Raw genomic sequence first — 16484 nt, forward strand, 5'->3', positions numbered from 1 at the left:
TCATGGCAAAAATTGTCTCGGGCGATCGTAATGTGACTAATATTCCAATTACCGCCAACAGTATGTACATGTGTGAAGTTTTGAATTGTCTAGGCGAGTTTGGATCTGCTCTAGACGTCTATAAATTGGTTTTTGTATGTGTATGTGAGGTTGTTGTGTGAATGTGAAGTTTTAAATTCTATATAGTCGGATTTGGATCCGTGCTGGTCGTTTATATCCGTCTGGTCTTTTGGGTGTTCACAATGTGACTAATAATCCAATTACCGGAAATTTAGCGAGTCGTCTATAAGTGGCGCATACTTCGTACGCCAGCGTTCTACGCAGAGCATTGTAACCTATGGATATTCGCGGCACACATTGTTTACGACTCGTAGAGTTTGTCAGCTACGTACATACGTATGTACTTCATCGGCAGTTGCTGGCTATTACGTATATGCATAGGTGACAAAACGCTAACAATCATCGGTTTTCTCCCTCACACGCGATCTCACTCGCGCGCATTAGGCCGAAGGGCTGTTCGGGGAACAAATATTGCCGCGGCACACAGATTGTAGGCCTGTCGCACACACAGCCACTCGCCACCGCCACCGGTGGCAGCCACAAGCTGTGGAATGCATTTCTCATAGAGTTTGTATGGGATGTCCGCAAACCCAACCATGCGCCACACGCTGGGGCTCTCGCAGCTAGTGGACGCCATTCGCCACTGATGTTTCTGCGTAAACACGGCGACGCGCCACTCGCCATTCGCCACTCGTCCCTCAACGGTCCAATATCCAATAACGGCGATGTCTTAGTTGTCGTCTGCGACGTCTTCGTATTGTCAACAGCGCGAAGAGTGCTTCCGAGTCGGAGTCCATATTTCAAATACACAAAAACACTACACTCTGGAGCGAAAAGTAGGTGCCACCGGTGGCTGATCTGGGCCACTGGTGGCGGACATCAGTGGCGAACACAAGTGGCTGTGTTTGCGACAGGCCTAAGGGGCGAGCCGCACCACTCAACTCGCGAACAACTTGGTTGAGGGCGATCAGACCAATGCATACAGGTAGACATGCCACAATCGTCAATATGTTTGTCGCACACAATTCCATACATTTTTTTGTGTCGCGCAACAAGTCGGCCGACAAAGTTGCACGGTGCGGCCCAGCCTTAAGATGCTCTGGTCTAACGGCGCGTTACGTCGATTTCTTTTCCGAAACGTACAATATTTATCGTTTAAAAGTAGGTTTACAAGCGCCATCTATGTTGGCGAACTTGGTTACAAAACTCAACAAAAAACGTTAAATAATTCGAATTATGCAGTGCATAAATAAGGGGTGCGAGCATGCATGACAAGTGACGTGTGGTTAGTGGTGTGTGTCAGTGTGAGTGTCGAAAGGCAGTGGCGCGCGGCCGCCGGCCCGCATCGCACGTCTTGTCTGTCGTCGCCGTTCGGCTGTCGCGAGAGTGACATCTGCGGTGCGGTCAACTCGAGCTGGTGATTGGAGAACAGGGGTCGAGGGGAAGATGGCGGAGACGGGGGAGGGGGGTCTGCGGCTGGAGCTGGAGCGGGTGTGCCGAGAGCTGGATCAGGCCAACAGCGAGCGCGACCAATCGGCGCGCTACGGCCTCGTCCTCCTCGACGAGAAAGACCAGCTGCAGCGGCGCGTCGAGGAGCTGGACGCGCTCTACGAGAACGCCAAGCACGAGATCGACATCACTCACGAAGTATTCATTCCTCTTAACCTCAAACGTCACTTTTACACACCCGCCGCCATGTTGGCTGCACTGTTTTTATTCTCCTCTTCTCTTCTCTTCTCATGTCGGTGGATTCGCTTCGACGGATATGTGTATCGAATTTCTAACTTAATTATGCGAATTATTCGCGTCCTTTTTACCGCACGTCTGTTGCATCTGTTTATCTTTGGATTTGCACTTTATGGGATTCCCAGAACAAGTGTCACCTTTTGACGGAATGTCATTTGAATTCTCTCTCTCTCTCTCTCTCTCTCTCTCTGTCTATCTGTCTCTCTTTCGTACGATCGTCGAAGCTGCGATAGAAAGAGACGGCACTATGTGAGTGTAAAAAAAATCGGCGCATTTTTCAATGTCATTACGAATTTTCACTTTTCTTTTTTTCTTGCTTATCATTTTTATATCGTAGAAGGTCGTATAATATACGTATTGTAATACGATAGTGTCTAATGTATGTTCAGTTGAAAGTTTGTAATATAAAAAATAAATATTAATTTTGTATAAAAATATGAATTTTTTACACATAAAATTATTGAATTTTTATAAAGATTGAACACATCAATATATTCTACAATCGTTTCAACGCATACTTTATAATTTTTTTCGTTACATTTTTTAAGAAAGTCACTCTTTGTTTGTTAAATTGAACGAATGTAGACTATCATTAATCAATTCTTCTACAAAGATAATATCAACCGTAAATTTTAGTAATTTTTGATCTTATATATTATATATACATATTATGGAAGCTTTAAATCAGTCAATTTGGATCATCATATATATAATATTGCTATTTTGTATGTTTGTGGAAGATAACACTATAATAGTCGTTTCGATTCAACATACATATGTACGTCACGGCTAAAACACTGCCAAAAAAACGTACGAATATAATAACAAAAAGGAAAACTATATGTACTGTTTTGCTACCAATGTTTCCTATAGGCTAATAGTTGTCGAATGCCATATTTGAAGAAATGTAGGAGACCACCCACAGTGTTCTTCTCTGTGTGATTTTGCCCTAATAGTCGTTTCAATTCGACATATGTGTGTCACAGTTAAAACACTGCCAGCAAAACGTACGAATATAATAACAGATCAACAAAAAACTTCTATATATACTGTTTGCTACCAATGCTTCCTCAAGGGAAATAAGTCTCTGGGCATTTAGCGCTATCTTATCTATTGAAAATTATTTATTTAATTAATTAATTTTTATATTGTTTATATGTAGGTAGTTTTTACCATTTTTTCCATATTAAACAATTAAATATAAATGTTAATTAAAATGTATTTGAAAAAAAAATCGACCACATGCAGAACGACACATTTCTTTTAATTTTTCTTTATTTAATAACTTACTATGCCAACACCCATGCCATGATATTTCATCAACTAGAACACCAGTATATAAGAAAGATGCTGTAAATAAGAATGCCAACAAATACCTATTTAGTTAGAGATGAATACAAAAAAAATTGAAATACATCCTCACCTAAGTAAGTACTCGTACTAATTTTTCATCCTTAGCTTTGAGTAAGCTTGAATTAATACCAAAATACTCCTACAAAGTCAATACTTAAAGACGATTAGTGATCGATGCTAATTTCAGGAAAATTTTATATCTATAACATTCATATATATTATGCAATGGTAAGTTTTAATGTTGTCGTCGATCATGAAATGAAAAAATGAAAGACGTCGAACCTTATAGAGAGAATCTATTGTGTCAACTCTTTAAGTGCTGACGTCTTTTCTGTTGAAAGCCGGCCACGCTGAAAATTTCAACTAGAATTATTTAGAAAGCAGGTATAAAAATTGTAGCTAATCCGAACAAACCCTAAATAACTACCGTCGAGGATTTCGAGTTTTGTAAAGGTGTGTTTTTAGACTCTCTAATATATCTTGCAACAATATAAAATAAACAAAATAAGTCTATTAATGGATGTATTTTCCAAAACTAGTTCCATCTTCTTCATTGTTGTTAAAATGTAATGCTCACAATGTAAATAAATGCCAAGCTACAATCTAAAACACTCGGCAGTTAGGGATTTCCATCGGGAAATACTGCTATGGTTATAAATTCAGTCTTTATAAACATTGGCACGGATTAAACGATCTATGTTTAATGTATTTTTTATTCAATGTTACCTGGAAAGGCTTAGCGAGAGATTCAGTTTAATATAATTAACTTTAGAAAGGACGTACTATTTGAATTTTTAATGAGATGATCCAAATTTATGTTTCAGGCTTTGGCAAAGTATCAGACGTCTCAAAAAGTCACCACGAAAACCGGCATCGAGCAAGAAGATGCTCTCCTCAACGAGTCGGCGGCAATGGAATCGTCTCTCAACCTCCAAATCTTAGAATTGGAGAACGAGACGAAGCAGGTAATGATCGAGTCGTTCATAAACATATGTATAATGCAATTCAAATAAAAAAAAAAAACATGCAAGAATAAAACTCTAATTGAGAATATCACATCGTTAAAAATGCAACCAGTTAAAAGTTAATTGAATGTATGACTGAACAATCGGCGTACCGTTACGAATATATGTATTTTAATTTTTCCAGTCAATTTATTCGGAATACGTAAGTGGATTATATAATATAAGACCTTTTTGATTGATGCTTTTCTGCCGAATTATTTTTTGACACCACACACATGTCTACTAATAAAATAACAGACACGTAGCAGCAGCAGCGCGTCGTTGTAAACAAAACATAACATATTACACATGTTTAAGTGTTGTCGATGTGTGTGTGTTGTTTTTGATGTAGGAGTCGTTCCAGAAATAAATTGATATATACGCCTGTGGGCTCTCGTCCTTGATGTCTAATTCGTATACGCTTTTCATGGCTAATCATCGGCATGGCCTAAATTGAACGTCTCAGTTGGCTGTTAACGCTGTCGGCAGATGGTGTATCTTCGCTGTCGCACACATTCGTGTTTGTTTGTTCGTCTTTTGATGGTTGTGAGATGCAATCTAGTGAGTTGGTGAAGACTAAAAGGGTACGTAGTCCCTATCGTAGGGTTTTTAGATGTTGTGTCTGTGTGTGTGTGTGTTGATTTACGGCGTTGTCTATTAATAGGGTGTGACATTCATATTTATATGGGTGTGTCTCGTAGCTCTGTTCCTATCCGGGGTATTATTCGATAGAATTTTTAATTAGTTAATGCATGTCGGCAGTATCGAAAGCAGCGGCACGTTTCTATGTACGTGTGGGGGTCGTCGTTCATTTAATTAATTGTTTCGTCCTGGTGTTTGAGGGGGATTAAAGTTGGGCGTTTGATCTGTTGGATAAGACCCACGTGTTTTTTGCACGATGTAAAATAAGGTTGGTACGGTGAGGGTTGGTTCTTTTATGCTAAATTGCGTCGTTATTTATCCGGTTTTATTTGCTGACACTGGAAATATGTATGGTTTCTATAGTTAATATATTACTATATGATGGGGAGTCAATAGGGCAATCCCAAATAACAATACACGTTCCAACAGTGCTAAAAGTTAAGGATTAAAAAAAAATGTTTTCTATACAGTTAATAAAGCATTTTGCCCTAATGAGTATCTGATGGTATATAAATGCGTATTATATTTTTCAAATCGTCCATAGTAATAAAAGAAAGTTAGTTAGTTAGAAATTATTTAGGTTTATTAATTTTTTTTATATTCATATAAAAAGAAGGTTAGTATGATGAGGGTTGGTTCTTCTATGCTCAATTGCGTCGTTTTTTATTCGCTGACACTGGAAATATGTATGGTTTCTATGGTTAATATTACTATATGATGGATAGTCATTAGGGCAATCCCAATTAACAATACACGTTCCAACAGTGCTGAAAGTTAAAGATTAAAAAAAATGTTTTCTACAAAGTTATCAATAGCCATAAAGCGTTTTGCCCTAATGAGTAACTATCACTTAAATATGGCGGTATATAAATACAGAGTATAACTTTCAAATCGTCCAAAGTAATTAAAAAAATGCTAGTTATAAATTATTTAGGTTTATTATTTTTTTTTATACATAAAACCCCTATGCGTTTATAAACATCGATAAACAATTTATAGAGCGTCATAAAGACATCTATGGATAAATGGACAAAAAAAAATCATTTTATAAATCAGAAAATTCGAATTTTGCGAGAAACAGGACAAGGTTGCCATTTTTTTGGAACCGTTTTAACGAAATCAGATATATAGACAAACTCTATTGACCTGGAGTCACATATCCAAGGTCTAGACAGCAACACCGGGCCTGGGGTTGAACCCCTGACCATTCAGTTAAAAGCATTACATGCTATCCACTAATCTATGCTACTGGCTACTTTGATCAATTAATTAAAGTAATTTTAGATAATGTTTATTATCCTCCTTATTTGTTAAAGTAAAATTATTATTATGAATTTTTCATAATAGAGGTCATAGTGCATTTAGGTGAGCTTATATATTTAGGGTTAGTTTAACACTATGGTGGCCGCTGACTCATATTTGTATCGTGTTGGGTGCACAACGCTTACTGGCCGCCGATACATATATGATACATACATATATATTTTTCATTCCGCTGATATATTTTTTTATCGACGAAATTGTATCATCAGCCACAAACGATTGACGAAAACGTGATACAAAAGTATATCAGCCAACTGAAACAGTTCGCACAGTCGTGAATCATATATGTATCAGCGGCCAGTAAGCGTTGTGCACCCAACATGATACAAATATGAATCAGCGGCCACCATAGTGTTAATTATCATTCTACGGTCTACTCGTCATGGCTCTAGTTCAACTTAACACATTCAGCCCGGCGCATGATTTCATACATTTGCCCACGTGGTGGCACTGTCACGCGTATAGGCACCCAATTACGCGTGACGGCATTAAATCACTTTATATAATGAGTTGTCCCTAAATCTTTAGAATTTTATAGGAATTTTAGTGGTGGGGTGATCAATGAAGTGGAACCGTAAAATTATAGTCCGCTATAGCACTATCCGCGTGGCCACCGGCTTAAAACCGGTGGTGGGTTGAACGTGTTAAGATACTAAGTGAGGTGATCGTTGAGCAGATTAAACGTTCATTTTTTAGAAAATGTTTTGACAAATACAACTGGAAGGAATATTGCATGTTAATTGAAATGATCCAAATACACAAAAAAAAAAAACGCATCGGTAATATGTTTTAGTATGAAAGTCTGATGTGAATTGTGACGTTGATTATAGCTGCGACAAGAATTGGAACGAGTGACTGGAGAGCGCGAACGAGCCTTGCAAGAAGGTGCCGAAGCCGCTCGTGAAGCAGCCGCGGCCGAAGTAGATAAGAGAAATGCTCGCGTCGACGCCAAAGAGATACGAGCAAGGGAGGCTCGATTGCTCGCCGACTATTCCGAACTTGAAGAAGAGAACATATCCTTGCAGAAACAAGTGGCCGCCTTGAAGTCGTCTCAAGTACTCATTTTTCACATCAAAATTATATACACATTCCGTCGGATTCCATAGCTAATGTTGTTATGTTTTTTTAGGTTGAGTTTGAAGGTCTCAAACATGAAGTGGGACGATTGCGCGAGGAGGAGGCCGATTTGCGAGCGGCGAACGAGGAGTTGATAGGACTACGCCGTATTTCGGAAAGGCAGCTCACCGAAGCCTTGGAGGCTTTGGGAGCTGAACGGGAAGCTCGGCGACAGCTGCGGCGCGAGCTCGATCATCACGCTGGCCGAGATGCGCTTTACAATATCACCAATTTGGCCTATAGTATTCGTGGTTAGTTCATACATTTTATTTTTATTATATACATACATATATGTGGTAGAGATTCCTGACAGATGACGCTGTTCAGAACCACGGTTGGGATGTGGCGGTTAAGGTGAAGACCAAACACGTGCGTTTTCAGTCATGTTGTTTATTAAGATGATACGTGCGGAGGTTTAGCGGCCAACCGCGCGGAGCACAGGTCCAATTGCGACTAACCGTTATATCTCCAAGTAAGTTACTTCCAAGTAAGCTTGATATTATGTTGGTGAATGAATCCAATGTGTCAGCAACGATGATCCTATGCCCAAAAGGAACTGCGATCATCCCTGAGGACCTATATCATGATGCATTACAAATTGAGCTTCTGTTTTTGTCTTCTGTGAGACCTGTTTCAGCTTGTTCATCTGTTGGGATTCCTTCATCACGGTGGAATTTTGCTCGCGTTGATTCTGAATTGGTTTATAATGAGGTTCGTTCTATGGACTGGCGCCAAATGTACCTCATGAATACTGGTGATGCTGTTGAATTTTTGTATAACACACTATATAATATTTTTGACAGTTATGTTCCTCGGTTCATCAGTTATCCTAATTTAGAACTACATCGTCGGGTTTTTCCACCGTGGTTTGGGTCCAAACTTATAACTGATGTTCGTGCAAAATGGTTGTCTCATAGAAGATGGAAACGTAGCCAATCATTTCGTGACTATGAGAAATTTCGGATTCTTAGGAAGATCGTGAAACGTGGTGTGAGTGAGCGTTATACCCTCTATCTCAAAGAGATGGAGAGTGCTATCGCTAGTAATCCTCACCACTTTTTCAGATTTATTAAGAGTAAGCATATTTCACATGGCCTTGAGCATTCGTTCTCATTTAATAATAAAAGTTGTGTCGGTCCTGAGATCGCTAAAGCTTTTGCTAGTTTTTTTAGCTCTGTATTTGATCAGAGATCACCATCCCTTGATGCTAATTTGGCTTCCCAAATTGGTACTGAAGGTGTTATTATAGACATTCCGCGGGTCTCGCTTGGAGATGTTAGGATAGCAATTTTGAAGCTGAAAGGGTCTGTTGGGCCTGACGGTGTGCCCCCTGACGTATTAAAGGCATGCTGTAATTCGCTCTTAGAGCCTCTTCAGTTTATTTTTAACCTTATTCTGGATTCTGGTAATTATCCTGAAAAATGGAAATTATCTAGAGTCATTCCCATTCATAAAAGTGGCTCTAAAAATGAGGTTGAAAATTACAGACCTATTGCTATCATCTCGGCTATTCCCAAAATTTTCGATAATATCCTTCACCGTTTGATTCTTTTGCAGTTCAAAAGATTGTTGTGTGATGAGCAGCATGGTTTTTCACCATGTCGTTCCACTACCACTAATCTTGCCTGCTTTTCATATTATACCATGTCTAAAGTTGACCGTGGACAACAAGTTGATGTAGCCTACTTTGACTTTCGAAAAGCATTTGATCTTGTCAACAATGACGCTCTTATGATCAGATTAGCTGAAGTGGGCTTTTCTCCACGTCTTCTTAAACTCTTTGCTTCTTATCTTAGTGATAGGAAGCAATTTGTTAGATATGGTATTTATGAATCTCCTTCATTTTTTACGCGATCTGGTGTAACTCAGGGGTCCACCTTAGGCCCTTTACTATTTACAATAGTCATTAATAACCTCCCAAAAGTACTACGCAATGCTTCATGTCTCTTGTTTGCTGACGACGTTAAACTATTCTTTGCTGTTAAGGATGAGAGGCAAGCCTCTCTCCTTCAAGCTGATATTAACGCTGTTTTAGAGTTCAGTTCCAGTTTAGGGCTTGAACTGAATACTAGTAAATGTGCTATTATGAGTTATGGACGTGCGAATTCGCTCTATTGTCACGGATATTCCATTGGATCCGTATTGTTGAAGCGCGTGGAATCAATGGTCGACTTGGGTATCACTTTTGATCCTCAATTCACCTTTCACAACCACATCAAGACAATCGCTGACGTTTCCTTTCGTCGACTTGGATTTGTCTTGAGATATGCTAAATTATTCTCCAACCCCTTGTCTTCTCGCTTGCTTTTCAACTCGCTTGTTAGAAGTAAGCTAGAGTATAATGCAATTGTGTGGAATCCGCACGAAGCAAACTACTCTCTTATTATAGAAAAAGTGCAAAAAGCATTTCTTCGTTTTCTTTATAAGAAAGAGTATGGGTACTACCCATATCTCTATCCTACTCCTTTCCTTTTGGGCATGCTTGGGTATAATTCCCTTGAACTTCGGAGAAACTTCTCGTTAATTCGTTTCGTTCTCCAGCTATTGCGTGGTAATACGTCATGCCCGTTGTTGCTGGAACAGTTGGGACTTTATGTCCCTAATAATTATGTGCGTGGTAGACATCATCATTTAATGGTTGTACCTGCTGCTCGCACAGTTCTTTTTCGAATGGCTCCTATTCCAAGAGCTATTCGACTTCTCAATGAAATCGTTGCTGCTGTCCCTGAATGTGATATTTTCCACCTTGGGGAGCGTAGATTGTCGGATATTATCTTAACATATTTATCTGGTAACCTGCGCTCATCATTACTTTCTTAATTTGAATGTGATGAATGAGTGGAATCTTAATCTACTCTCTTCCATTTGGGCCTCGCTGTGATTTTATTTTTTATTCATATTTTGTTTTATTTTATTTTATTTTTTCTTTCTCTTTTGTACATTTTTATATACTATTTTAATTTTGATCAGTGTAAACAAAGAATGGGATTTATGGATTTTATTTTTAATTTTTACACTTTTGTTATTTTTTTTTTTCTCTCTGAATGATGTATTATTTTCCTTTTGTTACTTTTTTTGTAATTTTATTTTACCATGTTTTCTGCTTTTGCTTTTTTCCTTTATTTACAGTTTACTTGTTTTTATATATTTTTCAAATGTAGGCCATTGTGGCGCATTAGGTTCTTCCTGTAATGCCACAATGGTCCAAAACTATTAAATAAATAAATAAATCTCTGCCCCTTTTCATCCCCTTCTCACAATCAGTCGTAAAATACCCCTTCTCAGCCGTAGCCCATACATCAGCCTTTCGTTCAATTCCAACCCTACATATATATACTAGGAAGGCCTAGCAGGTAAACCCCAACGCGCCTTTCTGGCCAATTACAAACAATGCAGCATTTTTATTACATAAGTCGCTGAATTACGAGACATCTATTGTACATTAATCATACTCAAATAGTGGTGACATAGTAAGTAGGATGGTTTTTAGCCAATTTAATACAGGAACCGTTTTAACAATGAAATCAGAAAAAAATTGGCAAACTCTGATAGGAAACGATCGACCTGGAGTCACAAATATCCAAGTCTGACCAGCAGCATTACAGATATACTCTGAATAAATTCTTTTCAATCGAGGTCAACTCACGGGATCCAACTCGGCGTCTCTCGGTGCTAGGCAAAAGCCCAATCACCGAGCCATGCTGCTGTCTATGTATAGTAACATTTCGATATTGTGGTTTTAATATGTTGTTTCGTTTCAGGTATGAACGATGATGCCACGATGGGTAGCGACGGAGAAGAAGACATGGCCTTGAGGAAGATACAGGCTGATTTGCAAGGATCTTCGCCTGATTTGGCTTCACCGAGCGACGCTCGGCAAGTCGACTTGTTCTCCGAAATACATCTGAACGAACTGAAGAAATTAGAAAAGCAATTGGAATCAGTTGAAAATGAAAAAGTATGTAGCAGTATACTGCTGTCGGCATATCTATATATATAAAAATCAATGTCTGTCTGTCATTCAACCGATTGTGATGAAACTTACTTGAGCTTACTTGTGTGTATGCCCGCGATGGTTTCTGTAAAAAAAATCGCCCGGGAACGGGAAAATAGAAATGAGTGGCATTGCAACGCAATAATTTCAAATGTGTTTACATCGCCACCTGCGTTGTTAGCGTAAAATAAACAAGCAATTGAATATTTTCAAATGTGTTCGCCGCGGGCGTTTTTCTGACAAATTATCACTACTGTAATTTAATTTGATTATTAAGTATTAATTTGAAACTGGAACATTTACTTAGAAGCACGAGCCAAAACGCTGTATTCAGATTACCTCGACTTTAACTCGGGAACGGGAATTGCATGCGTTATTGTGGCATTGCAACGCATACCGTGTTCAGCTAATTATAATTTTTATTTTTACATAGATATATACCAAGAAGGCCTAACAAGTAAACTTCAATGCGCCTTCCTAGGCAATTAATTACAAACATCGCAGCATTTTTATTACATAAATCGCTGTATTCCGAGAGGCTGGACACAAAATTAACAGACATCTATGGATTTAGACTTGTACATAATTTTTTACATATTGTACATAAATCAAATTCAGATATTTGTGACATAGTGGGTAGGATGGATTTTGCCAATTTGATGCAGGAACCGTTTCAAATTAAAGATTAGCACGGGATCGAACCCGGCAACCTCTCGGTGCTAAACATAAACGCATAAATTAAATTAAATTTAGGTTATATTTATTTCAGTCAACTCTGAGTGCAAGCTTGAGAGAGGCTCGCGAGGGTGCCGAGCGAGGAATCGGAGAAGCACGAGCTTTGAAGGCAGCTTTGTTAGCTGCCGCTGCACGAGTCGACGCCCTTCACACGTTGCAATGCAAAACTGCAACTCACGTAAGTACCCGTTGATCCAATAATCCGTATGTCTTTTTGATGAGCGTTTGATGTATCATAATGTGCTTTTGTAGGAACTTCCGGATTACAACAGTTGGTTCCAATCGTGCGGATCAGAGCTTGAAGTGTTGCAGCAGAAGCTACGCGAGGCTGAAAGTGCAGCTAACGTCCCCGATATTGCCCGACATCTTCGCAACGAACTTTCCACTATCAATAATAAGGTATTGAATGTTTCAATTGTATTTTATATGTAAGTATTTGTTGATCTTTATTCCTTCATGCTTTTTTCTATGTAGTGTATGGAGCTTGAGACTCAGAGTGCTGCGTATAAGCGAGCTTTGAGACGGGTCAGTGCATTGAGCGGTGATGCTGCTACTCGTCTAGCGGCCGCCACCGATCAGTTGGCCTCTTTGTACCATCATGTTTGTACTGTCAACGGTGAAGAACCGAACCGCGTGCTTTTACATCACGAGAAGAACACTCAAGGTATGTCAAGGATTGCGGCATACGATGGAAAGTTTGCGCGGTGGTTTCATTTCCGACTCTGTTTTCAGAAGCTGAACAGTTGGAAGGTGAAAATAAGGTCGACGGGGAAGCTGGCGATCTGCTGACGGAGGGCGAAGGAGTGTCCGAAGCTGCCGAGACGGCTAAACATATCGACACACTCTTGGATCAGATTGACCATTTGCGCGCTGCTGTCGATAAAACTATCGATCTCGGCAACGTTAAAGCACGCGCTGCGTCTAATCAAGGTATGTTTATTTTCATTTCAGACCAAGTTATTGCTTCGAATTGTATTAAATTTGATTATTTGAAACCTTAGTCTATTAATTTGAACTGACGGTCCTTGTAGCAGGTCTGCCTTATTCGACAATGTAATTATATCTAACGGATTTAGTCTTTCATTATATGTGTATAGGGAATTGCTCTATATTTCGTCATTCATAAAGTGGTTCGATTTGTGTTGTTGATACTGTAACTGGAGATTAGGCGAACACTGGTTGACCAGCACTGATCTCCTGGCCTTGTATATAACAGTCAATACAGTCTTGCGATTTATCGGCCAATGATCTCTCTGTAGTGAGAGTACATGGTGTATATAAACATTCTGCGGATTTATTCTGTGCTTCATTCGGAGCTGATTGGTCGACGGATCAATGTTAATGTACCTTACCACTAATTACTCGCCTTTAGTTTAATCTTGGAAACCCCTCTTCACGTCTACACTACAATAATATATTTAAAAATGGAAGGGATGTACGTGTGTGTGGGTATGTTTGTATGAGAGTATGTGGTGAGTGCATCGACAAGTATGGAGATTAAAAAAAAACTAATTTTGGAATTATCAAAAGTTATTATATTGATTTTGATTCCGATTCCGATGACAACTTCGATAACGATTACAATGACAATTGTTGTTTGTTATTATTATTATACATATAACTTTAACCAGCGGTGTGGATTATTGGTTAGCATATTATGCTTTCAAGCAGATTGGTTACGGGTTCGAGTCCCACTAGAGTCCCGCTGATGGCCAGACCTTGGTTTGTGACTCCAGGTCGATCGTTTCTTATCAGATTTTGCAAATTTTTATGATTATGTAAAAATTGTCATCTCCTTTCCTATCTCTCCCGGCTAATCTCAAGCTATTCAGCGTCTTGAGGTTCGGCAATTTGATTATAAAGTGCTGCAAAAATTTCTCTATAGATGTCACTGGATGTTTGTATGAATTCGCATTGTATAAAATGCTTATGATTGTATTGTATCTGTATAAGTGCACTCGTCGCTTTGGAGCAATCTGTAAAGGCGAGTGTTCTATGAAATTAAATAAAAAATGTATCAATTCCTTTTCATAACACTTGAACATAAAAATGGAAGGAATGTATGTGTGTATGTGGGTATGTGGTAAGTGCATCGACAAGTATGGAAATTTCAACAATAAAAATTTTATAATTATTATATCAATTTCGACTTCGATTCCAACTTTAACTTTATTATAATTTATGTATCAATTCCTTTCCGAAATCACCCGTTGAAATATCAACAGGCACAACACTAGTACTTTTCTAACATGTGTATTTTAAATCTCTTATTCCAGTTTCGAAAGACGACAACGGTCAAGAGATCAGCGAATACCAAGAGCAAGTTATAAAATTGAAATCACTATTGTCGACCAAACGGGAACAAATCGCAACTCTCCGCACTGTACTTAAGTCTAATAAAAACACGGCCGAGGTCGCTTTGAATAATTTGAAATCCAAGTATGAAAAGGAGAAGATCATCGTGTCGGAGACGATGCTCAAATTGCGCAACGAGCTGCGACTGTTGAAGGAAGACGCCGCTACTTTCTCTAGTAAGTCTCGAACTACGTGGTTTTGTTATTATGTATGTATGTAAGTGTTGTATTGAATTGTGAATCATCGTCAGGTTTGCGAGCCATGTTCGCCGCCCGTTGCGAGGAGTACGCCACCCAAGTCGAGGAGTTGCAAGCCCAGCTGTCGGCCGCTGAAGAAGAGCGTCGCACACTGAACCAGCTCCTGAGGCTGGCCGTTCAGCAGAAGCTCGGCCTCACGCAGAAGCTGGAAGAGTTAGAGGTGAATGAATCATTCGGTGGAATCGTTGGGTCGGATTGACGGATGTTAATGTTTCGATTTGTGGTTTTAGGTGGACCGTGAGCTGCGAGGCGCTCGAAGAGGGACCGGAGTCGTCGGCTCGACGGGAACTCCTGGCCGCACGAGTAAACCGGCCGCCTTCTCCAGAGGCGGTACGCGTTTCTAGCGTCCACTTCTGCAATACATTGCTGCACTGCTTCGAACATTAGCCACCCTATAAATATAAATAAATAAATACTGTCGATCAGTAACAAAATGTGTGCAATCTAAAATTTAATATTTTCTTATAAAGATTTTGTTCCGTTTCTACTTGAAAAGGTTGATTTTGTGCAATTGTTTTGTATTTATACGCATATATACTCTCCCGTAGAAAAGAAATTGAACGCAAGAAGGATGTTGAGAATATGTATATAGATCGTTTTTGAAAATTTATCCATATCCTTGTGTGTGTGTACATTCAGGTGATAAAACGGTGACCATCTCTTTACGTGCTTATTTTATATATGATATTAATAATAATATATGTATAAATTTGTTGTTTTAAATATGACAAGAAAAAAAAAGACTAAAAACACTTAGTAATATTTATATTATTATATTTAGAGGGAGATAGTTTTTAAAAGACTTACAATATTTAATAGTCCACGTTTGATTATATAATAATATATTGATAGCAATTAGCCAATTGATAATGAAACCGGGTGTCGGGATAAGAAAGCATCAAAAAATCTAGTTATTTATATTGTAAATGTGTTCCAACCATTTATTGTTACACGCTGATATTATAAATTTGTTATATGTATACTGTTTGATCATTGCGATGATTTTTTTTTATTATTTTTATCATAGCGAGCGTCGATTCGGATCGAACGTGACTTTTTCGACGCGATGAAAGTGTTAAAATTGCATTCGATCCGCGTCGACGTGCTGCGGACCCTTCTAGTGCCCCGACATATGTACGCCTTTATTTAGAATATATATGCGTGTGTATGTATGTATTCTGCTAATTTAATTCTATATATATATGTGATCAGTTTGTTCAGTATTTTGATTTTTTTATTTGTTGTTGTCGTAATGCGTGGAATGTAGACAATGTCTTTCAGAATTTTTCGGCGTTCACTTGCTAAATAAGTGTGTGATTTTTTTTAATGAATTTATTACTATAGCCATATATATATACAATTATTTGTATATATTGTGTTATTTATTATGTAATGTGTAGGTATTTTATATTATTATATATATATTATGTATGTAAGAAGAGTTGATCTAATTTTTCATAGATGAACAATACTCAATAATGTTTTCCATCCAAAATTTTTGCTCTAAAGTGTAGTGAAACAAATGAATGTAGTTTTTTTTTTTCTTATTATTAAAATTTTTAATTTTATTTCTATAGAATGATGCTTTTGCACCGAATGGGACGCCATTTTGAATTTCTTAACCTCAAATCGGAATCCGTTTGGTGTAAAAGCGTTTTCGGTGTCATTTAATGGCGATAATACATATTTAACCATTTCAATATTCAAACGTAGATTTCCTCAAAACAAATATACAAATAGGTATTGCTGTATTCCATTTTTAAAATCAAAATTAGGTTTTTCAACTATGTGTAATATATATATATCGTCATTTTTCACTTGAATGTGGTTGTTATTATTAAAAGTGGAACGGAGAGTGAGAGAGACGGGATGAGAAATACGAGGAAGATGAGCATATTA

At 38.3% G+C, this 16484-nt stretch overlaps 2 protein-coding genes across 2 annotated transcripts in view; one reads left to right on the forward strand and one right to left on the reverse strand.

Annotated features, from left to right (window-relative positions):
- Positions 1 to 16484, reverse strand: part of LOC143920396 (uncharacterized) — a 443610-nt gene that overhangs the window by 280347 nt on the left and 146779 nt on the right. The gene's annotated exons all lie outside the window — the stretch shown is intronic.
- Positions 1357 to 15314, forward strand: BicD (Microtubule-associated protein Bicaudal D). Its single transcript, XM_077442231.1, has 12 exons — positions 1357 to 1707; positions 3984 to 4124; positions 6959 to 7183; positions 7258 to 7495; positions 11006 to 11202; positions 12008 to 12151; positions 12226 to 12372; positions 12448 to 12637; positions 12706 to 12903; positions 14250 to 14504; positions 14579 to 14745; positions 14816 to 15314. Exons 1-12 carry the CDS (start codon positions 1507 to 1509, stop codon positions 14927 to 14929), a joined length of 2217 nt encoding a protein of 738 aa, XP_077298357.1. The 5' UTR covers positions 1357 to 1506; the 3' UTR covers positions 14930 to 15314.

This window comes from Arctopsyche grandis, chromosome 12 (genome assembly GCF_051622035.1).
Source record: "Arctopsyche grandis isolate Sample6627 chromosome 12, ASM5162203v2, whole genome shotgun sequence".
Classification (NCBI taxonomy): Eukaryota; Metazoa; Arthropoda; class Insecta; order Trichoptera; family Hydropsychidae; genus Arctopsyche; species Arctopsyche grandis.